The 23,425-nt window shown below is 41.0% G+C and overlaps 1 protein-coding gene across 2 annotated transcripts in view; it reads left to right on the plus strand.

Moving 5' to 3' along the window:
• The window catches only part of sh3pxd2aa (SH3 and PX domains 2Aa), a 309,383-nt gene that overhangs the window by 47,824 nt on the left and 238,134 nt on the right, over window positions 1–23,425 (plus strand). For both annotated transcript variants that reach the window (XM_072557306.1, XM_072557307.1), the window contains exons 2-3: window positions 5,952–6,032; window positions 22,414–22,489. In XM_072557306.1, coding sequence (XP_072413407.1) covers window positions 5,952–6,032; window positions 22,414–22,489 — 157 coding nt within the window. The remainder of the gene's footprint in view (window positions 1–5,951; window positions 6,033–22,413; window positions 22,490–23,425) is intronic.

A 23,425-nucleotide genomic window follows, 5' to 3' on the forward strand; every position in this document is an offset into this window, starting at 1 on the left:
GATATAAAATTGTCAGAAAAAGCTGCAACTTGAGGACTGGAAACAGTTTAGAATTTAGCAAACAAGGAAAAAATGATAGATCAAGAAGGTAAAAATAGTGTATGAGAAGAAACTTGTAGGAAACATTTAAAAAATTGTAAAAGCTTCTACAAATTATGAAAAGAAAATGATGAGTGAGAAACAAATGTAGGTGAGGCAGTGGCTCAATGGTAACTGAATTGTTAATCCAGAGACCCAGGTAATGTTCAGGGGACTTGTGTTCAAATCCTACCATGGCAGATGGTGAAATTTGAATTCATTATTAAAAATAATTTGAAATTGAGAGTCTAATGAGACAATGATTCCATTGTTTTTGTCAGGAAAACCCTGGTTCACTAATGTTCTTTAGGGATTAGGGATGAGCAATAAATGCTGTGCTAGCCAGCTACACTATTGTTTAATGAATGAATTTAAAAGAAAAAGATTAGGAGATCTATAAATTTTGGGGAATCAAATGTCCAGTGAGAGAGGATTTGAAGAAACTCCATATTTAGTTTTAAAAAGAACCTGCTAAATAAATTAATGGAATTAAAGGCTGACAAATCATCAAGATTTACTAATGTACATGTTGGAGAGGACCTGGAAGTATTGAATACATTTGTGTCCTCTTTCAAAATTCTGTAGTAGTTCCTACAGATGGGTGTGGTGCAAATGTAATCCTGCTGTTAAACAAGGAGGAAAATATGGAATTACAGACTAGTTAGCCTAACATCAGTAGTAGGGGAAAATGCTAGTGTCCATTTGTTTGTAAAAGAAAAGTGATAACAGCTCACTTGGAAAGCATTAAAGTTGGCATGGATTTATGAAAAGGAATTCATTTTTAACTAATTTTCTGGAATATGTTTGACTATGGAATTAGAAAAGATAAAAGAATACCAGTATATATGCTGTATTTGATTTTCAAGAAGGCTTTTAATATGTCCCAAATAAGAGGCTAGTTAGTAAAGTTTAAGGCACACAGGATAGGGGATAATATGCAGCAAGCATTTTATTAACTGGCAACTATGGGACTAGGAGTGTGCTGTTTGATCAAGAGGTCCATATAAACCATGTAAAACACACACTAAGTAATAAAACTTAGATACTTTTTTTAACAGCATGAATCACTTTAATAATTCAACTTTGCCTTAACTCATACCTTCAACTGACTACTAGGACATAACAGATCACAATAATACGGTAAACTTCCAATATTTGAGGTACATAATTTTTACTGATTTATTGAGAGTGACGGTTCATAAAGTGTGGTTAAAACAAAGTTTGCTGTACTGACATGGATTAGTAATTGTAAGCCAGAGTGCAAACAGAGAGTGGGAGAATAAATGGTCTTTTTCTGAGTGGCAAATAGTGATTAGTGGTGTTCTGCAGGGATCAGTGCTTAAGCTCAACTGTCTGCAATTGTCAAGAACCTGAATTTTGGATTCAAATGCAATATTCCCAGGTTTGCTGATGACACAAAATTAGGTGAAATTTGAGTGTTGCAACATGGATACAAAGGTTGGCTTCAAAACCATCTAGATAAGTTGATTCTGTGGGCAAATGCATGGCAGATGCAGTATAACATGGATAATTGTGAAATTATACACTTTGGTGTGAAAAACAAAGTGTTAGTTAAATGTTAATATTGGGAAATATCCATTGTAAAAATGGATCTGGGTGTCCCTGTACATCAGTCAATGTAAGTGAACAGGCAGGTTCAGCAGGCAATCAAGAAGGCAGTTGGTATTTTGGCTTCATTGTAACAGGTTTTGCATTCAGATGTAAGGATGTCTTATTGAAGTTATATAGGGCCTTGGTGAGGCCATACCTGGAATATCACATGCAGTTTTCATCTCCTCAGGATCTACTTGCTATAAAGGGAATGCAGTGAAGATTTGCTAGGCTGATACCAAGGATGAAAAATGTGTTGCTGGAAAAGCGCAGCAGGTCAGGCAGCATCAAAGGAGCAGGAGAATCGATGTTTCGGGCACAAGCCCTTCTTCAGGAATCAGAATGAAGGGGATCTGGCATGGAGACAGAATGTACAAACAAAGATAAAACTGAAAGACCAAAAAGCAAGAAGCAAAAATGGAAGGCAGAGATATGAGTGAAAATAAATGGGGTTTTAGTACAAAATAAAGCGAAGATAATTAACAAGAATGAAAGAAAGTCTACCAAGGATGTCAAGAAAGTTCGATTAGAGATTGGTTTGAGTGGACTCCTATTCACTAGAGTTTAGAAGACCGAGAGGACCTGATTGAAATGCCAAGTTAGAGTTTTGTACTAGACACACTAGATAACATGGAAGGTGTTTCCCCTGTTGGGGAATTTAGAACCAAGGGATTCACAGTTGCAGGATACAGTTTAGGTTTTTTAGGATGGAGATGAGGAAACATTTCTTCACTGAGTGCTCAACCAATGGAATTCACTGCCATAGAAGGCTGAGGAAGCTGATTACTGAGTATATTCAGGAAAGAGATTGATACATTTTTAGATACAGTTGGTTCTAAAATATAACGCGGTAGTTCCATACTTGAGTAATCTCATATTATAAGAAAATCTCACAATTGCTGCGCCATTGAAACAGATGGGGCCGGAATACTGTTAGAGCAAATACAGGTAAGAAAATATTGTGTTTTACAAATAATGGTCTAAATTCTTAAATTGCATTAAAACCAATTTGCATTGAAGAAATCTACATTATAGCAGAACAAACTGTACGATTTACACAAACATCCATTATCTTAAAAGGTTGACAAGGTCATAAGTCATATGACACCAGGTTTATAGTCCAACAGGTTTATTTGAAATCTCAAAGTTTTGGAGTATGCCCCTTCTTCAGGTGAAGTGAAAAAAGCATACAAGCTCAGAATTTTATAGGCAGAGAGATCAGTGGGCAAAAAATTAATAATAAGGTGGTGCTGGAGATAAACCAAATGGCTTGAATAACATGATAGGTATAAGAGTTCCATGCCGAGGGTCTAACCAAAATAACAATATTGTGGTTATTGCTGGAGGTATTATTTGCAAAAATGTCTCTTTTTCTTTTGTACCGATGCCATGACTCCACTCATTGGTACATAAAGTATAGCTAGAATTAGACCAATTGAGCCCACTCTACCATTCAACCACATTATGGTTGATGCATTTTAACTCCATCCTCTACGCTTTCATTACACTCCTGGTCTCTTAAATATCTAGAAATCTAATTGACCTCTGTCTTGAACAGACTCAGTAACTGAGCTGCCATGACCACCTGAGTGAAGATATTTCTCTTACTCTGTCCTAAATGGTTAACCATGTTCACCCCTACCCCACGATAATGTCTTTTGCACTTATTGTCAGTACTTCTGTGAATTTTGTATGTTTTGAGCCACTTCTTTTCAATGAATGTGAAAACTGCTAGAAAGACTATTTGTTGCCAATCCCTAATTTCTCTTGATCTGTTACTCAACTTGAACTGCTACAGTCCATCTGCAATGGCTCCAGCCATGTTACTATTTGGAAGGCATGTATGTTGCAAGATAATTTTCTATTCAAATGAGGTAGTCTTATAAGCATACTTTTGAGTCCTCCTTTGTGAATAATGGCTTCTTTAACCAACATTAGCAAATTTCCAACTGTAAGCTGGTATCTCTCCCTATCAATTTAAGCCCTATTCACCTATTTTGAGGATTGCATTTATGCACTTATTTTCCTTGGAGTTAAATTATGCAATATTTTCAACATTATAGTGTACCTCAAATGAAATATCTATAACACAGCAGTTTTTTTTTATTTGTCTAGTTAAGTTAATGTTTTTTGTTCTGTTCACTCAGCTGATTACCGGGAAATGTTAAATTCATGACAGGTTACACTCTGGTACAGCTGGTCTCTAGTACATTAGCTAAGTTTTGGTTGAAATATAATTCAGTGATCACATTATTTTCAGTTTTTATTGGGCTTATAACATGGCTGCACATACAAATTTAATTCTAGAAATCTGCATGCTAATTTAGTGATGGAAATTTGTTTTGAAATTGAGTTTGAAAATAGTTTTCCAGTTTGGAAATCGGAAAAAAATCGAAGTGTTTGAATGGAAGAACTTTGCCAGGAGACTGAAAATTATGTCATGTTTTCAAACGTACGCTTTTATATAAAACGTTTGTTCAGTAATGGGTTGATCTGAAGTTAGATTGTCAAGATGATGTGCAGCATCATTTGAATTGATTTTCATTACCTATTAATTGTGAAAGAATTGATGTGTATAGTGGAGAATGTCAGAAGAGAAAGCAAAATAGAACAGTCAGATTACAACAGGATCTGGACCAGATGGGCCAGTGGGCTGAGAAGTGGCAGATGGAGTTTAATTCAGATAAATGCGAGGTGCTGCATTTTGGGAAAGCAAATCTTAGCAGGACTTATACACTTAATGTTTGGGTCCTAGGGAGTGTTGCGGAACAAAGAGACCTTGCAGTGCAGGTTCATAGCTCCTTGAAAGTGGAATCGCAGGTAGATAGGATAGTGAAGAAGGCATTTGGTATGTCTTCCTTTTATTAGTCAGAGTATTGAGTACGGGAGTTGGGAGGTCATGTTGTAGTTGTACAGGACACTGGTTAGGCTACTGTTGGAATATTGCATGCGATTCTGGTCTCCTTCCTATCGGAAAGATGTTGTGAAACTTGAAAGGGTTCAGAAAAGATTTCCAAGGATGTTGACAGGGTTGGAGGATTTGAACTATAGGGAAAGGCTGAATAGGCTGGGGCTGTTTTCCCTGCAGGGTCGGAGGTTGAGGGGTGAACTTAGAGAGGTGTACAAAATTGAGGGGCATGGATAGGATAAATGGACAAAGTCTTTTCCCTGGGGTTGGGGAGTCCAGAACTAGAGGGCATAGGTTTAGGGTGAGAGGGGAAAGATATAAAAGAGGCCTAAGGGGCAACTTTTTCACGCAGAGGTTGGTATGTGTATGGAATGAGCTGCCAGAGGATGTGGTGGAGGCTGGTACAATTGCAACATTTTAAGAGGCATTTGGATGGGTATATGAATAGGAAGGGTTTGGAGGGATATGGGCCGGGTGCTGGCAGATGGGACCAGATTGGGTTGGGATATCTGGTCGGCATGGACAGGTTAGACCGAAGGGTCTGTTTCCATGCTGTTCATCTCTGACTCTGACTCTAGTAAGAATGAGAAAGTAGAAACAAATCCAACTACAGAAAACTGCAAAAGAAAGTTACTTGAAACAGTGAAATGAAAATAAGTGCTGATAACACACCAATCAAGCATCCTATGAAAGAACTTTGTCAGAAATTTTAATTCTACACAGATATTGTCGGAGCTGAGTATATCAACCATTTTAAAATTTTCTTTCAAATTTTCAGCATCTCCGGTTATCTGCTTTCAGTTCAGGTGAAATAATGAATTTGATTCTGCTGATATTACTGTTGTTGGAGGGTAAGTGAAATGTCCTGCCATTTATGAGCAAGTCTGAACAGTGAATCTGTGTACTGAAAATCTGGACATCTAGTTTGCAATGCAATGATGCCAACAGCAGGGGATCAGTTTCTGTTCAGGCTCAGGTTACTAAGAATCACTCTCCTCTTCTACTCTTTCCTCACCTGAGGTGCGAAGACTCTTAGGTTAAACAGCTTCCAGTAATCCCTGTCTAATGAGAACAGCCCAAATTGTCTAGTTGGACTATGGTAGATGTTTTACTCAAAATTGCAATGTTTGATGAATCAGCCTTTCCAGGCTATCCTGATGAAGGGCTTTTGTCCGAAGCGTCAATTTTCCTGCTCCTCGGATGCTGCCTGAACTGCTGTGCTTTTCCAGCACCACTCTACTCCAGAATCTGGTTTCCAGCATCTGCAGTCATTGTTTTTACCTTTCCAGGCTGTCATAGAACTGTATACGGGAGCAAATACATTTTACTTAAGTGTTTTTCTTTATTTTTAAAGGTTTATGTTATTCAAGTGAGCTGGTCAGATAACACATCAAGTATCATCTACAGACGTTACAGCAAGTTTTTCGACCTCCAGGTAATGTTCTGTTTCAGTCCACTACATTCCTAACTAATGCAGAGTTGTGGGCGCCTGTATTTTCTCAGACTGACAGTGGGCACTGTTCACATGTTGTTTTTAGAGGGCGTACAATGCATATTATTTCTCAACTACTTTAACGATAAGGTCTTTTTTCTGATTAATGCAATTCATTATATTTGCAACAATGGAAAAACGGCAGACTGTTTCATCAGGTGCTTCCGATGTGATCTTCTCTACATTGGAGATACCAAACGTAAACAGGAACAGTTCGCTGAGCATCTTGGCTGGACCCACAGGGGCCAACCAGACTTCCTAGTCACTGCCCATTTTAATTCCCCTTACCACTCCCTTTCTGACATGACCATCCTTGGCCTCCTCCATTGCCACAATGAGCCAAACTGCAAATTGGAGCAACAACACCTCATCTTCTGCCTGGGTAGCCTACAGCCTGGAGGACTCTAGTGAGTTCTGCAACTTCAAATAATCTCCCTTCCCTTCACCCAACCCCCTTCCCAGTCCCTCTCCCTCCCTCTGTCTCACTCCTCCCGGCTACCTACCGGATTAATTCCTCCCATTGACCAACCAGGTCAACCTTCTATCTGTCTTCACCTATCCCCACTTCATCACCCTGCCCCCACCACCCCCGTTATCTGCAGCTCCCAGACCTGAGAATGGTTACATCCGAAACTTTGATTTCTCCACCTCTTGATGCTGCCTGGCTTGCTGTGTTCTTCCAGCCTCCTGCTTGTCTACTTTTGGATTCCAGCATCTGCAGGTCTTTTTTGTCTCTAACCACGGAGAAGTATGCGCATTTTTTCCATTGGGCAGTGTCAAGCTGTGAGTTCATTGAACCATGTTGGCAGATGCATTGTCTTTCATAATCAGTGGGCTCAATTATTTCTATAATGTGTACATTTATTTGTCAAGTTTGCAGATTGTGCTAAAGTAGAAAAATTGACTGAATTGGAGGATACATTTTAGAAATTACAAAGCGAGGAGGTGACCAGAAAAATGCATGAAATTTAATATTGATGATAAATAGAACTACATATTAGGAAAAGAAATAGGCAATCCATGTACTCCATGCATGTTATTGAAATGACTACTGAAATTTTACAAAGTGTGGCATCTTAGTAGACTTGACACTCAACATGTCCAACAGAGCAGCAAATAATGTAGCCATTAGAATATTAAGGTGCAGAGAAAAGTGGTGGAGGGCAAATTATGCAGTTTTGATCAAACTGTACAACGCTCTGGTCACACCATATTTTGAGTACTTGTCCAGTTTGATCACTGCGATGCAAGTTTAATTCAGATAAATGTGAGGTGCTGCATTTTGGGAAAGCAAATCTTACAGGACTTATACACTTAATGGTAAGGTCCTAGGGAGTGTTGCTGAACAAAGAGACCTTGGAGTGCAGGTTCATAGCTCCTTGAAAGTGGAGTCACAAGTAGATAGGATAGTGAAGAAAGCGTTTGGTATGCTTTCCTTTACTGGTCAGAGTATTGAGTACAGGAGTTGGGAGGTCATGTTGCGGCTGTACAGGACATTGGTTAGGCCACTGTTGGAATACTGCATGCAATTCTGGTCTCCTTCTTATTGGAAAGACGGTGTGAAACTTGAAAGGGTTCAGAAAAGATTTACAAGGATGTTGCCAGGGTTGGAGGATTTGAGCTATAGGGAGAGGCTGAACAGGCTGGGGCTGTTTTTCCCTGGAGTGTCGGAGGCTGAGGGGTGACTTTATAGAGATTTACAAAATTATGAGGGGCATGGATGGGTAAATAGGCAAAGTCTTTTCCCTGGGGTCAGGGAGGCCAAAACTAGGGGGCATAGGTTTAGGGTGAGAGGGGAAAGATATAAAAGAGACCTCGGAGCAACTTTTTCACACAGAGGGTGGTACGTGTATGGAATGACCTGCCAGAGGAAGTGGTGGAGGCTAGTGCAATTGCAACATTTTAAGAGACATTTGGATGGGAATATGAATAGGAAGGGTTTGGAGGGATATGGGCCGGGTGCTGGCAGGTGGGTCTAGATTGGGTTGGGACATCTGGTCGGCATGGACGGGTTGGACCGAAGGGTCTGTTTCTATGCTGTACATCTCTGACTCTATGACTTTATAAGCGACAGCTGAGTGCTAGAAGGACAAAAGAGGTGCAAGACTGATGCCCCAGTTTTTGAAATTTAAGTTCAGACAACAGACATGTGAAACTGACTGAAAGAAGTTAATCATCCTTAAAAGCAAATTATCTTATTGATTGAATACTACTTTTGTAAATAAATGTATACTGCAAGAGTAGTCTCAAATTTGGCAATCATGCATACTCCTACAATAATTTAAATGGAATCTTCAGTGGAGCAGATTTTACTTTGTTATAGGGGAAGTTTGTATACAGATGCTATAATTATTTAAATTAATCCACTAAAACACCACTGTGATACATGCATTGAGTTTCACAGCCTGACTAGTCAATACTAGATGGTTGTTCACAGAGCATGTTCCCATGCAAGACAGCAATTATTTGCTTTTGTGGAAGGTTTCATCAAATTATGCTTTGCCTGTCTCTCTAATTTCCTGTTCTACTGCCAAAAATATATTTACCCAGCTTCTTTTTGAAGAGGGTCAGAAGTCACATGACTACAGGTTTATAATTCACCTGACGAAGGAGCAGTGCTCCAAAGCTTGTGATTTCAAATAAACCTGTTGAACTATAATCTGGTGTCATGTGACTTCTGTTCTTGTCCACCCCAGTCCAGAAGAGGAGCCAAGTGGAGAGTAACTTGGGAAGGTAGGTGGTATAAAAACATTCCGTGTGGACTTGGGACTTTCACTTCGAGAGAGAGGCCGAGTGGAGAGCAATTTGGGAAGGTAAGAGATTCTGTTTCTGAATCTGAGTGGGAGACTGAAAAGTGATGTAATAGGAAGGCTTTGATTGGGTGATAAGGGTTCTGCTAAATTTGAATCTTTTAAATTGAATCTTGTTTATTTGTTGGTTAGTTTTTTTGTTGGTTACAACTTGTATAAGCAGAGGTACAAAAACAGTTTAAAAAAAAATTCAAAACTAATTAAAGAAAATAAGGTTGGAGGGTCAGGTGATGTGTTGTTTTTGCATGATATGGGAGTGGATGGACCCCATTGTGGTTCTTAGTGACCATGTCTGTTGTAGATGTTGGTTGCTGGAAGAACTCTGGCTCAGAGTCGATGAACTAGAGTTTGTGCTTCAAACATTGCTACACATCAGGGAGGGGGAGAGTTACCTGGATGCTTGTTTCAGGCGACAGTCACACCCATTAGACTGACTAACTCTGAAATGGAGAAAGTGAGGACTGCAGATGCTGGAGATCAGAGCTGGAAAAGCGCAGTAGGTCAGGCAGCATCCAAGGAGCAGGAGAATCGACGTTTCGGGCATAAGCCCTTCTTCAGGAATGAGGAGGGTGTGCCAAGCAGGCTAAGATAAAAGGTAGGGAGGAGGGACTTGGGGGAGGGGCGTTGGGAATGCGATAGGTGGAAGGAGGTTAAAGTGAGGGTGATGGGAGAGGGGGTGGGGGTGGAGAGGTCGGGAAGAAGATTGCAGGTCAAGAAGGTGATGCTGAGTCCGAGCGTTGGGACTGAGATAAGGTGGGGGGGGAAGGGAAATGAGAAAGCTGGAGAAATCTGCATTCATCCCTTGTAGCTGGAGGGTTCCTGGGTGGAAGATGAGGCACTCTTCCTCTAGGCGTCGTGTTGCCATGGTTTGGCGATGGAGGAGGCCAAGGGCCTGCATGTCCTTGGCGGAGTGGGAGGGGGAGTTAATGTTCAGCCACGGGGCGGTTGGGTTGGTTGGTGCGGGTGTCCCAGAGGTGTTCTCTGAAATGTTCCGTAAGTAGGCGGCCTGTCTCCCCAATGTAGAGGAGGCCACAAACGGGTGCAGCGGATGCAGTAAATGATGTGTGTGGAAGTGCAGGTGAAATTGTGACGGATATGGAAGGATCCCTTGGGGCCTTGGAGGAAAGTGAGGGGGGAGGTGTGGGTGCAAGTTTTGCATTTCTAGCGGTTGCAGGGGAAGGTGCCAGGAGTGGAGGTTGGGTTGGTGGGGGGTGTGGACCTGACGAGGGAGTCGCGGAGGGAGTGGTCTTTCCGGAATGCTGGTAAGGGAGGGGAGAGAAATACATCCTTGGTGGTGGGATCTGTTTGGAGATGGCGGAAATGACGAAGGATGATCCAATGTATCTGGAGGTTGGTGGGGTGGTAGGTGAGGACCAGTGGGGTTCTGTCCTGGTGGCGATGGGAGGGGCGGGGTTGAAGGACGGAGGAGCAGAAAGTGGAGGAGATGCGGTGGAGAGCATAGTCAACCACGTCTGAGGGGAAATTGCGGTCTTTGAAGAAGGAGGCCATCTGGATTGTTCAATTTTAGAATTGGTCCTCCTGGGAGCAGATGTGGCAGAGGCAAAGGAATTGGGAATATGGGATGGTGCATTTACAGGGGGCAGGGTGGGAGGAGGTGTAATCTAGGTAGCTGTGGGAATCGGTCGGTTTATAGTCAATGTCCGTGTTGAGTCGGTCGCCCGAGATTAGAAAATGGAGTGGTCTAGGAAGGGGAGGGAGGAGTCTGAGACAGTCCAGGTAAATTTGAGGTCGGGGTGGAAGGTGTTAGTAAAGTAAAGTTCAACCTCCTTGTGGGAGCACGAGGTAGCGGCGATACAGTCATCAATGTAGCGGAGGAAAAGGTGGGGGGTGGTGCCAGTGTAGCTGCGGAAGATGGACTGTTCCACATATCCGACGAAGAGGCAGGTATAGCTGGGGCTCATGCGGGTGCCCATGGCTACTCCTTTGGTTTGGAGGAAGTGGGACGATTGGAAAGAGAAGTTGTTCAGAGTGAAGTCCAGTTCAGTCAGTCAAAGGAGGGTGTCAGGGGAAGGGTACTGGTTGGTTCGGCGGGAAAGGAAGAAGTGGAGGGCTTTGAGGCCTTCGTGATGGGGGATGGAGGTGTACAGGGACTGGATGTCCATGGTGAAGATAAGGCGTTGGGGGCTGGGGAAGTGAAAATCCTGGAGGAGGTGGAGGGTGTGAGTGGTGTCCTGAATGTAGGTGGGGAGTTCTTGGACTAAGGGGGACAGGACCGTGTCAAGGTATGTAGAGATGAGTTCAGTGGAACAGGAGCAAGCTGAGATGATGGGTTGGCTGGGGCAGTCAGGTTTGTCGATTTTGGGCAGGAGGTAGAAATGGGCGGTGCGGGGTTGTGGGACTATGAGGTTGGAGGCGGTGGATGGGAGATCCCCTGAGGTGATGAGGTTATGGATGGTCTGGGAGATGATGGTTTGGTGGTGGGAGGTGGGGTCATGGTTAAGGGGGCAGTAGGAGGAGGTGTCAGCGAGCTGGCATTTAGCCTCAGCAGTGTAAAGATTGGTGCGCCAAACTACCACCGCGCCTCCCTTGTCTGCTGGTTTGATAGTGAGGTTGGGGTTGGAGTGGAGGGCTGCACGTTGTGAGGATGAGAGGTTGGAGTGGGTGAGAGGGATGGACAGATTGAGACAGTCAGTGTCGCGGTGGCAGTTGGCTATGAAGAGATCGAGGGCGGGTAAGAGGCCAGCATGGGGTGTGTTGGAGGCAGGAGAAGGGATCGTCAAAGGGTGGGTGAGAATCCTGGTTGAAGAAGTAGGCATGGAGGCTAAGGCGGCAGAAGAATTGTTCGATGTCTCGCCGCGTGTTGAACTCATTAATCCAGCAGTGTAGGGGGACGAAGGTGAGGCCTCTGCTGAGGGCTGATCTTTCATTCTCAGAGAGGGGGAGGTCAACTCTGATTTGGCCAGTGGTCAGGAACGGCAGGGTGTAGCTGTGTGTGAGGCAGTGGAGGGATCCAGGAGGTAGAATTGCAGAAGCCTCAGCCCCTATCCTTGTCCAACAGGTTCAAGAGTATTACTCGCTCAGTGGACAGGAATGGGGACTGCAGGGAGGATGAGCCGACTGACCACACCACCGTGGTGCAGGGAGCCATTCAAGTGGGGGTAAACAAGAGAAATGTTGTTGTACTTGGAGATAGTATAGTTAAGGGCAGAGACACTGTTCTCTGTGACCAGGATCAAGAATCCTGAAGGTCTTGTTTCCTGCCTGGTGCTTGGGTTTGGTATATCTCATCTGGGCTGCAGAGGAATTTAGAGTGGGAGGGTAACGATCCAATGGTCATGGTCCACTTCGGTACCACCGATTTATAGATTAAACTACAGCAGAGGTTCTGCTAAGGGAGTGTGATGAGCTAGAAGCTAAATTAAAAAGCAGAACCAAAAGGTGGTAGTCTCTAGATTACTACCTGAGCAATGAGCTAATTGTTACAGGGTCGATAAGATTAAGCAGGTTAATGCATGGCTCAAAGATTGACGTGGAAGAAACTTTGCAATTTTCCCTGAGCTGGATTTTCTCTTCTGTAACTGGAGATATTTTCTAATCAACTTATTCAGAACAGATGGGACTTGGACCTGGGTCTCCTGGCCTGGAAATAGGAAGATGCCCTCTATCTCAGTTGCTTTATCCTTGGATTAATCCAGTTACAGGAGGTCTCTGACTACCGAACATCTGACTTACAATCCCATGCAGGGATGTGATTTTAAATATTTAACATACAAACATATCCTGCAGCCGGCAGGATATCTGCATTTCAGGATATCTGCATTTCACAATATCTGCATTTTATATCCCCAACATCAGATCTTCTCATTGATTCAATGTTGGCAAAACAATAAATTCAAACTTGATTGAGTCTTATTATCCTGGGGCATAATTTAAACTGGTTAAATTTGAACAGCATTCACTCTCTCTTAAAGGTACAGTACACACCTTCAACTTGATAACAATTTAAAGTTACCTTGCATATAAAATTTGTTAATTTGATTCTGATCTTGGCTGCATCCTAGACTGTGTTTGAAAAAGAAACTTTTCTCGTTGCTTACTAATAAGAGACTGTGTAGAATACCTGCTATTCCTTTGTCATTTTGAGGTATTTCCGAGCCACACTGTTTCATTTATTTTAAAGCCCTTTTGCAGTTGTTCACAGTATGTGGACATTAATAGCCGGGCTAGCATTTATTGCCCATCCATAACAGCCCTTAAACGGGTGGTGAGTTGTCTTCTTGAACTGCTGCAGAGTGGGGTGTCCAAACACTCAGTACTGTTCGGCAGGAAATTCCAGCATTTGATGAGCAACAATAAAGGATTGTCACTATAGTTCCAAGTCAGAGTGGTTTGTGGGTTGGAGGGGAACTTGCAAGTGGTAATCTTTCCAATCATCTGTTGTCAGAGATGCTGTCAGCATTTTGATGCATCTTGTAAGCAGGTACACATCCATTGTGTCACTGGTGGGTGGGGTGTCAGTTGAATATGCTGCTTTGTCCAGGATAGTATCAAATATCTTGAGTTGCATTCATGTGGGCAAGTGAGGAGTACTCCATTGCTTATGACTTGTCCTTTGTAGAGGGTGAACAAGCACTGGGTAGGTGGTGTTAAGTCACTTCAGAATTCTTCATCTCTGATTTCATTTGTACCAAGTTTAGATGCTTGGTCTAGTTCAGTTTTTGGTCATTAACAACTCTTGGAACGTTAATAATGGGAAAATCTGTGAGAGAGAACATTTAAATTCTGTCCTGGTTATTGCCCGGCACTTGAGTGATGTGAATGTTACTTGCACAAATTCAGTTGATCTCAGAGTCTTGCTACAAATGGATCTGAATAAGAAAATCAGAATGTGAGAAATAGGAATAGGCCATTTGGCCCCTCAATCTCCCCCATCAGTGAACAAGATCTGCTCTAGGCCTCAACTCTTCTTTAATGCCAGATTAGCATAGCTGTCAGTTCACTGCTATTTCAAAAATCTACATACTTTTTAAAATACTTTCAGTCATCTAGCCTCCACATCCAATAGAGAATTCCAAACATTGACTATCTGCTCTGGAGAGAGACAATTCCTTTGCAATTCAGTATTAAATCATGATTTGGAGATGCCGGTGTTGGACTGGGGTGTACAAAGTTAATCACACAACACCAGGTTATAGTCCAACAGGTTTAATTGGAAGCACACTAGCTTTCAGAGCGAAGCTCCTTCATCAGGTGATTGTGGAGGGCTCAATCGTAACACAGAATTTATAGCAAAAATTTTCAGTGTGAACTGAAATTATACATTGAAAAATTGATTGTCTGTTAAGCCTTTCATCTGTTAGAATACAGTGATAGTTTCACTTCTTTCATGTGTAAATCACAAAACCCTTTTTTTTAAAGTTGCATTCTCAGGTTAGCTGTTAGCAAGGATGCCCGGAGGCATGGTACATTGGGGAAACCGAGCAAAGGCTACGACAATGGATGAATGGGCACCGCACAACAATCAACAGACATGAGGGTTCCCTCCCAGTTGGGGAACACTTCAGTGGTCCAGGACTTTCAGCCTTGGACCTTCGGGTGACCATCCTCCAAGGTGGATTTTGGGACAGGCAGCAGAGGAAAGTGGCCGAGCAGAGGCTGATAGCTAAGTTCGGTATCCATAGGGAGGGCCTCAACCGGGACCTTGGGTTCATGTCACATTACAGGTGATCACCATTGCACTATACACACACACACACACACACACACACACACACACACACACACACACACACACACACACACACACACACACACACACACACACACACACACACACACACCCACCCCAAACAGACAGACAGACAAAGACCCACATGCACACATATATTTTGTGTGGTGAATTTGTACTTGCAGAGTTACATTGCACTTTGCTCAAAAGCTGCATACATTCATGCAGAACTCTGAGCTGAAAAACTGCATGAATTTATGTAAAACTCTGTTATCTCACTTTTTAGATTAGAATCAATCTAAACATCAGGTCATAGACAGAGAACACAGGGGGCTAACACCTTCAACATATTGTCTAGCTATCACCATTGTTAACGGCTAACCCGAGAATGCAACTTTTTAAAAAAAAGGGTTTTGTGATTTACACATGAAAGAAGTGAAACTATCACTATATTCTAACAGATGAAAGGCTTAACAGACAATCAATTTTTCAATGTATAATTTCAGTTACATCACACTGCAAATTTTTGCTATAAATTCTGTGTTACAATCGAGCCCACCACAATCACCTGATGAAGGAGCTTCGCTCCGAAAGCTAGTGTGCTTCCATTAAACCTGTTGGACTATAACCTGGTGTTGTGTGATTTTTAACTCCGTATTAAATCAGTAGTTTGAGATTCCCCACCAGTAGAAACCATCTTCTCAATATCTACCCTGCCAATCCCCCTCAAATTTTTTGTTTCAATAAGATCCCCCCTCATTGCTCTAAACTCTGTGTGGAATTACAAATAGTACTGAGCACTCTGCAGGCAACAGTGAATATTCCCAGTTCTGATGCTGTAGATATTTTTACCATAAACCTGTTCAGAAATGTTATTACACCCCATTGGAGCAGATGGGTTTTGAATTAGGGCCTACTGATCCTAAGGTAGGGATGCTACCACTGCACCACATCATCCCCCTTAATTCCAGTGCTGTATTGTTGAGAAGGATAAGTTGACACTCCTTGAATCGACTGAGTTTGATCGTGCTCAGGACAATGCTGTGATGATCGACTACTCCTTTGGCACAGTGGTAGTGTCCCTACCTCTAAGCTAGGAAACCCACATTCAAGTCCCACCTGGATCAGAAATTTGTTATAACCTCTGTGAACAAGTTGATTAGAAAATATCTACTGTGAGGAGAGCCCTGCCTCTGAGCCAGGAGGCTCAGTTTCAAATTTCACCTGCTCCAGAGGTGTGTAATAACACAGCTAAACAAGTTGATTGATAATATCAATCCTGAGGAGCCCTTCTGCCTCTGAGACTGGAGGTCTCTGTTCAGTTGTACCTGATCCAATGGTGTGTAATAACGTTTCTGAACAAGTTGATTTGAAAATATCTGTGCTGAAGAGCCCCTGCAGTGATCTCCTAGAACTGAGATAATTGATCTCCAACAGCCTTAAACACATCTTTTGTTTGAGCAGGAGGTTTTGTTTTCAAATGCTATCTTTTATAGTGTTCTGTTAAAAGAGAACAGTACTGGAGTTTCTGGATTAGAAACGCCGAGACCTGTTCCCATCACCTGTCGGTAAATAGAAGGAATCTAGAATTTTGGGCCACTGTTTCTGAAAAAAAAAGGTCTCCCAACTTAAGATGAGGACAAAGAATTTTATCTGAGAGTTGTTAACCTTGTAATTCTGTACTTAAAGGAGCGATGGATCATGGAAGGAATTCAAGGATAACTTTGGCAGTTTTTTTTTGGTTTGCAAGAGAATCTAGAGTTATGGAATTGAGACTGGAAGGTGGAGGAAGGCTGCAGTACAATCAGCCATGATCTTTTGAAATGGTGCAGCAGACTTGAGGAGCCTAATGGCTGACTTCTGTTCCTATTTTTTGAATTGAAATCTGACAGTAGCAGCTAGGTAATTTAAGTTCACTTAGCCACTGGATTAGCAGTCATGCCCACATCTCATGAATGAATTTGGTTTTTAAAAAAACCCTGCATTTTCTTTGTTTTCTATTTAACTTGATGTGTAAAGTTGCTAATCTTTTAGGATAATAGGACTGGAAACTACAGTCAAACTGTAGTTATACAGCTTGATGTATTTTATTGTTCATCCATGGAATGTGGGTGTTGCTGGCTAGGCCAACATTTATTATCTATCCCCAATTGCCCTTTGAGATGGCGATCTGTCTTCTCGAACTGTTGCAGTCCATTTGGTGTAGATACACGTCTGCTGCTGTGAGGGAGGATGGTGTTGAATTTTGATTCAGCAACATTGAAGGAACGGTGATCTATTTCCACGTCTGGACAGCAAGTCATGTGGTGTGGAGCTTGCAAATCTTAGGTTTCCTCTGTACCTGTTACCCTTGTTCTTTTCAGTGGTGTAAGTCATGGATTTGGATGATGCTTTGGTGAATTTCTGAAGTGAATTTCTTGTATAGAGTACACATTGCTGTTACTGAGCGTTGATGGTTGTGGAAGTGGATATTTGTGGAGGCAATGTTAGTAAGTGAATTGCTTTGTTCTGGATGGTGTCACGCTTCTCAAATGTTGCAGTTGCGCTTAGCGGGAGTCTTCCATGACACTTCTGACTTGTAGGCAGGCTTTAGGGATATAGCTGGTGAGTTACTAGCTGCAAGAATCAGAGCCTTTGATCTACTCTAGTAGCCACAGTACTTATGACTAGTCCAGTTCAGTTTCTGTCACTGGTAACCTCCAAATGGTGATTGGTTTGGACACTGTCTTAAGGGGGAGAATGCAGGTAAGAGAAATGTTTTTACACTTGCATGAAATGGGTATATGACAAAGGCCTTAATAGACTGTTGTGGTGCTCTATTAAGTCCAAATGGAAGGGTATCTTGTTTTATAGGGGAGATGATGGCCTATTGGTGTTATCACGAGACTATTAATCCAGACACCCAGGTAATGTTCTGGTTACTCAAATTTAAACCCTGCCAAGGTAGATGGTGGAATTTGAATTCAATAAATATCTTGAATTAGAGATCTAATGACAATTAAACCATTGTCAATTGTTGGAAAAACCCACTTGGTTCACTGTTGCCTTTTAGGGAAGGAAACTGCAATCCTTACCTGGCCTAGTCCAGATACAACTCTAGACCCACAGCAATTGATTGACTCTTAACTGCTCTCTGGGAAATTAGGGATGTACAGTAAATCCTGGCCTAACCAGTGACACCCACAACCTGTGAATGAATAAAAAAACCCAAAATATTATAATGTAAATTCGAAGATCAGGCTGGAAAAGTGGTGCTAAGAGTTATGAAAAAACCTTTTGAATTGAAGTATGTGAAATCTGATTTAGGCGAAGAATGTACAATGTTATGGATTAAGCCAGACCACTCAACATTCTTAAGCATGCAGCTCAGACCTTAAATTTGCAATTTATTTCAGTAAGTGTATAGTGAAAAATTACCTGGATTATGTTAGCTAGGTTGACTACTAGATTTTAAAATACACAAAAATTTATTCACAAAATTACACAATGTAACACAGAACAGAATAAAGAACCCCTACAGAACTCTAGTCTATCCAAACTAGCCTTAATTATGCTATTCCAAATATACACAGCAGTCCCAACAAGCAAACTCCCTTTAAAAACCAGTATAAATGGAACACTTGCTTACAGGTTGAAGTTGAAGGGCAGAAAGAGAGAGAGAGATAGAGTTTCCACACAGCTCCCTGTTGAACTTCCAATCAGTTCAAGACTGAACTAAAAACTGCTCAGCTCAGCTAGAAAGCTGACCACTCCCCTTTCTTTATAGAGGTCATTTCTAAAACAAGACCACTTTGGCCTGAAGTCTCATCTGTTTACATATAAACAAAAGGCCTGTCAAAATCCTTTTCATCCCTGTACCAAACCAGACTGATTGGAGCTCAGCCTGGTTTAATTCCACTCTGAGAAAATCAAGGACAGAGTATCCTTGAGCCAAGGAACAGCTTTGTGACAACAATAAGGAAATGGATGGAAACAGAAGTGCATTTGACTAAAATCATATTATTTGTCTCCTAAAATCAGTGTAAATTTCAATGAGATCCTAATATAAGCAGATGTTAGTAGTGCAGAGATTTGAAGTTAATACTCTGGCGACACTTGTTTAAATTTCACCATAGCAGCTGGAGGAATTTAAATTCAATTTAAAAAGTAAATTCAAATAAAAATACATTGGTTTTAATTTGGCTAAAACTAAATGCTACCATTTCAGAGTTAGCATTTCTAAAAATGAAATGAATGATAAATCTCTGTCATCTGGTGTGTATGAAAAGACATCAAAGAGCTTCAGCCGTTCTCAATGCTGAATGCTGGTTTTAGTATCACTCCCACCACCATCTATTGATTGGAATGATTAATATATTAGAATCTGAATCAAAGCAAGCATTGTTTTCTTTTAAGCTTTTCTATTTAGAGGAAAGAACTGAATTGAATTTTTGAAAATTCTCAATATTTTTCAAAAGCCCAGAACTTCTTTCAAGTCGAAACTATGACTTGAATGAAGTTCTGGGATTTACGTATTAATAGGAACCTGCATCCATATTGTAAGTGATATTAAAGACTTAACAGCAATCTAGGTTTGTTCAATACATTGCATCAGTTGTATGACACTTTGATCTTTTAGAATAAATTTTATGTACTGTGATCCTGTCCTGCTAGGTACCTGGGGAAGGAGCAGTGCTCCAAAAGCTTGCACTTCCAAATAAATCTTTTGGAGTATAACATGGTGTTGTGTGACTTTTACTTTTGTTTTACATTAAAAAAGAGTTAAGGTGATCACTTTGCATCCATAATCTAGTTCTCTCTTCTATTTTTAGGTACTTTAATGCATTATTTCTAATGTACTGTGTACAATTAAGAATTTTTCAGAAATGAGGATATGAGAGTAAAGTGAAGAAAATCATAGTGAAAAATTTATGGGGAAAGATGTGAGAGGCTAGATCGGAGCATAACGGGTCTGGTTGGGCCAATAGTCTTTTTCTGTCGTGTATATCCTTCATAATGTCAATGTCCAAGGTTGAAAAGAAGTCCAACCTAGAAAAGTAAAGTTTAGGATTCATGTCAGTAAATGTTCCTTCACACTAAGTTGTTCTGGAATGTTCTGAGAAGGTATCGTGCATCTAAGGATCATGGGGATACAGATACACGGATCTCTAAAATTTTTAAGACATGTTCATAGGGACATTCAGGTTTAACTTCGATTATTAAAAAGATGTCAAGATATGGTCCATGATGGATTTACTAGAGTGATAGCTGAGTGGAGAAAATATACTTTGAACAGGCCAGGACTCTTAGAAAAGAGGAAGTTGTGGGTAAGACCAGATAAGAGGCTTTCAAGATAATGAAAAAGTTCAATGAGTTGGACATGGAGCTGATAATTCTGCATGTGGGTGAGACCAGAATAAATAAATAAATCTTAATAAATTCAATAGGGTAGATGGGAGAAACATTTTAGCTGAAATGATTTGGGTGTGAAACTCAAAGCCAGAACAGTTGGGATGAATCTCTGATGCCCGAAACATCGATTCTCCTGTTCCTTGGCTGCTGCCTGACCTGCTGCGCTTTTCCAGCAACACATTTTCAGCATGAATCTCCAATACTATTATAAAGTCAGAAATGGGGATGTTTGCTGATGGTTTCACAATGTTCATCACTATTCAGAACTCCTCAGAGACTGAAACTGTCCTTGTCCAAATCAAAATGACCAAGTCCAATAAAATAAATCTAATCATCCCCCCCCTTCACATTCAAAATGATTGCCATTGCTGAATCCTCCACTATCACCATCCTGAGGGGTAACATTGACCAAAAACTGAACTAGAGTAGACATGTTAATAGAAACATAGGAATAGGCCGTTCAGCCTGTTGAGCCTGCTTAGCTATTTAATGTGATTATGACTTTTACATACTTCATTCCCATATATCTTTGCACCATTGATAATCAAACAATAATCAGCCTTAGTTTAAATATACTCAAAGACTGAGTTTCCACAGCCTGCCAGGGGAGAGAATTTCAAAGATTCACCACCCTCTGAGTAAAATAAAATTCTCCTCATTTCAGTCTTAATTGGCATCCACCTAATCTTTATAAATTGTTCCCTCTGGATCTAGATTTTTTCCAAGAGGGAAACATCTTACTTGCATCAACCCTATTGATCCCTTTTAAGTATTTGTAGATTTTAATGAGATCACCTCTCATTCTTTGAAATTGTAGAGAGTGCAAGCCCAGTTTCCCAATCTCTTTTCATAGGACAGACCTATCATCCTGGGAACAGGTCTAGTGAACCTTTCTTGCACTCTCTATGGCAGTACTATTTTTCCTAAAGTAAGGCAAGCAAAGCTGCACGCAGTACTTTAAAAATGCAGTCTGGCCATGTGCCTATACATAGACTTCACAACTCCTGTACTCTTACCTGTTTGCTGTAAAAGCTATTAGCCTTCCTAATAGCTAGTTGTATTTCCATGTTAACCTTCAGCGACTTATCAATGAGACACCCAAGTACCTTTGTATATGTATGCTTTCCAGCCTCTCCATTTAAAAAAAATACTCTGTACATTTTTCTTTCTACCAAAATGGTAACCTCTCATTTTCCCATATTGTATTCCATCTGCCATCTTCCAGAAAAGGTTTTACATCTTCCTCACAGGACAGGTTCCTGCTTAGCTTTGTATAATCTGCAAATTTGGAAACATTGATTTGGACGCAGGGACCAAATATATTAACAACAATATGCATCCTAAATACATCCTTACTATACTCTGCTAGTCACCATTTGCAAATGCAAGAATACTGCAAGCTACAAGAGCAGGTTGGAGACTAGAAATCCTGTGCACCTGATGAAGGAGCAGCGCTCTGAAAGCTAGTGTTTCCAGTTAAACCTGTTGGACTGTAACCTGGTGTTGTGTGATTTTTAACTTTGTGCAAATAACAATATCTTTACTTAAAAGTGGGGAAGGAGACATAAAGTGAAAAACTACAGACCAGCTAACTTTAACATCTGTCATGGGAAAGGTGTTAGAAAGTATTATTAGGGGTCGGTGTGGACTTGTTGGGCCGAAGGACCTGTTTCCACACTGTAAGTAATCTAATCAATAAAACATAGCAGGAATCTTGAAAAAGTTCAATGTAATCAAGCAGAGTTGATCTGATTTTGTGAAAAGGAACTCATGGCTTAGCTAACTCGTTGTCCTTTAAAGAATTAGCATGCACATTTTTACCATGTACAGAAACAATGCACCACAAATTGAGTTCAGCCATTCCCAGATGCGTACCAAATTGATATAAATTCCAGAATTATAATCAGCTGAACACAATTGAGAGAATTAATAACTAAGACAAGAACTTGAGGCTTTCTTTTACTAGTATTGGGATCGGGATACCACTGGATCGGGAGGCCTGAGTTCAAGTCCCATCTGCTCCAGGAGCATGTAATAACATCTCTGAACAGGTGGAATAGAAAAGTACGTCAATAAAAAATCCAAGACAATGAATTGAAATTCAGTTACGTTAGTTAGCTTAGGCAAATGTAAGTCAGTGAGAATGGGTTAAGGTATGATTAGCTGGAATTTATGGAGTGTAAGCGACCTAATGGAGGGTACTAGAAAAGTCTAATTTAAGCTGAAGAAAAGTGAACTCAAAAGAGAATGTGATTCAGTAATTCATTTAAAAAAGGACATAAGGGTTTTCCACTGAATAGTTGAAACATATTTCATTGTTTTCTTTCAGGGAAGTTGGATCATTTGTAATGAAAAAGTGCAAATGCATTTATAAAAGTGCTATATTCTTATATATGTAATGAACACTATGCACTCTTGCCTGTTCATTTTGTAGATGCAGCTTCTGGACAAGTTTCCTGTTGAAGGAGGACAGAAGGATCCTAAATTGCGTTGTATCCCATTTTTGCCTGGTGAGAAACAACCTAGTAATCCATTTATTACTCACTGTAACTTTAATTCTTTGTGCTATTTGCAGATCTGTTCAATTCTTAGTACATCCTCTGGTGTAATTTGCCTCATACTGTCTTCAGCTAAATTACATAGAATTATGAATAATGTACAGCGTAGGAGAATCCATGCAACCAAAGTGGTTTGTGCTGGTATTTATGCTTTTGTAACATTGCCTTCCAGACATCATCAAACCTATGGAATTCAAATTGCTTATCTGTTGGGAATGAGTCTAAAGGACATCAATCATACCCCCGTAGGTGGTGGAACTGGACATTCCGCTGTTCATGTGAGAAAACTGAACCAAGTCAGATGAATTGGCCATGCTAAATTGCCCATAGTGTTAGGTGCATTAGTCAGAGGTAAATGTAGGGTAGGGGAATGGGTCTGGGTGGGTTATTCTTCGGAGGGTTGGTGTGGACTTGTTAGGCCGAAGGGCCTGTTTCCATACTGTAGGGAATCTAATCAATGTCTTTGGATGGTATTGCCCAAATTCAGCACAGATAGGAGGGGGCAATTGTCGACCTTTTAGGAAGGTAATACCGAAGCAGAGAAAATAAAAAAAAGTGCTGGAGATTCTGTGCTACTATTGGATGAGTAGGACTGAAACTAAGTGAGAAAGATCTTTCTGAGCTGGACAATGAGAGATTTTGGAGGAGTTTGCTCATTTGACTGTGTTAAAAGCATTAGAAGATGAGGAATGATACACTATAGTTTTAAGAGGATGTAATTTTTGACTTAGGGCTATTTTCAATGTTGTTGCAAAGAACAAGAGTCTAATTAAGGAATGTTGTTGGCAAAATTGGCACAATTTTGAGTAGCAACAACAGTCCAGACTTTTAGGAAAGAAAAGGGAAGTTGAAGGTCAGATAAACAGCTTATAAGGATAATGAGATCAA

The sequence above is a fragment of the Chiloscyllium punctatum genome, chromosome 38 (assembly GCF_047496795.1).
Source record: "Chiloscyllium punctatum isolate Juve2018m chromosome 38, sChiPun1.3, whole genome shotgun sequence".
NCBI lineage: Eukaryota > Metazoa > Chordata > Chondrichthyes > Orectolobiformes > Hemiscylliidae > Chiloscyllium > Chiloscyllium punctatum.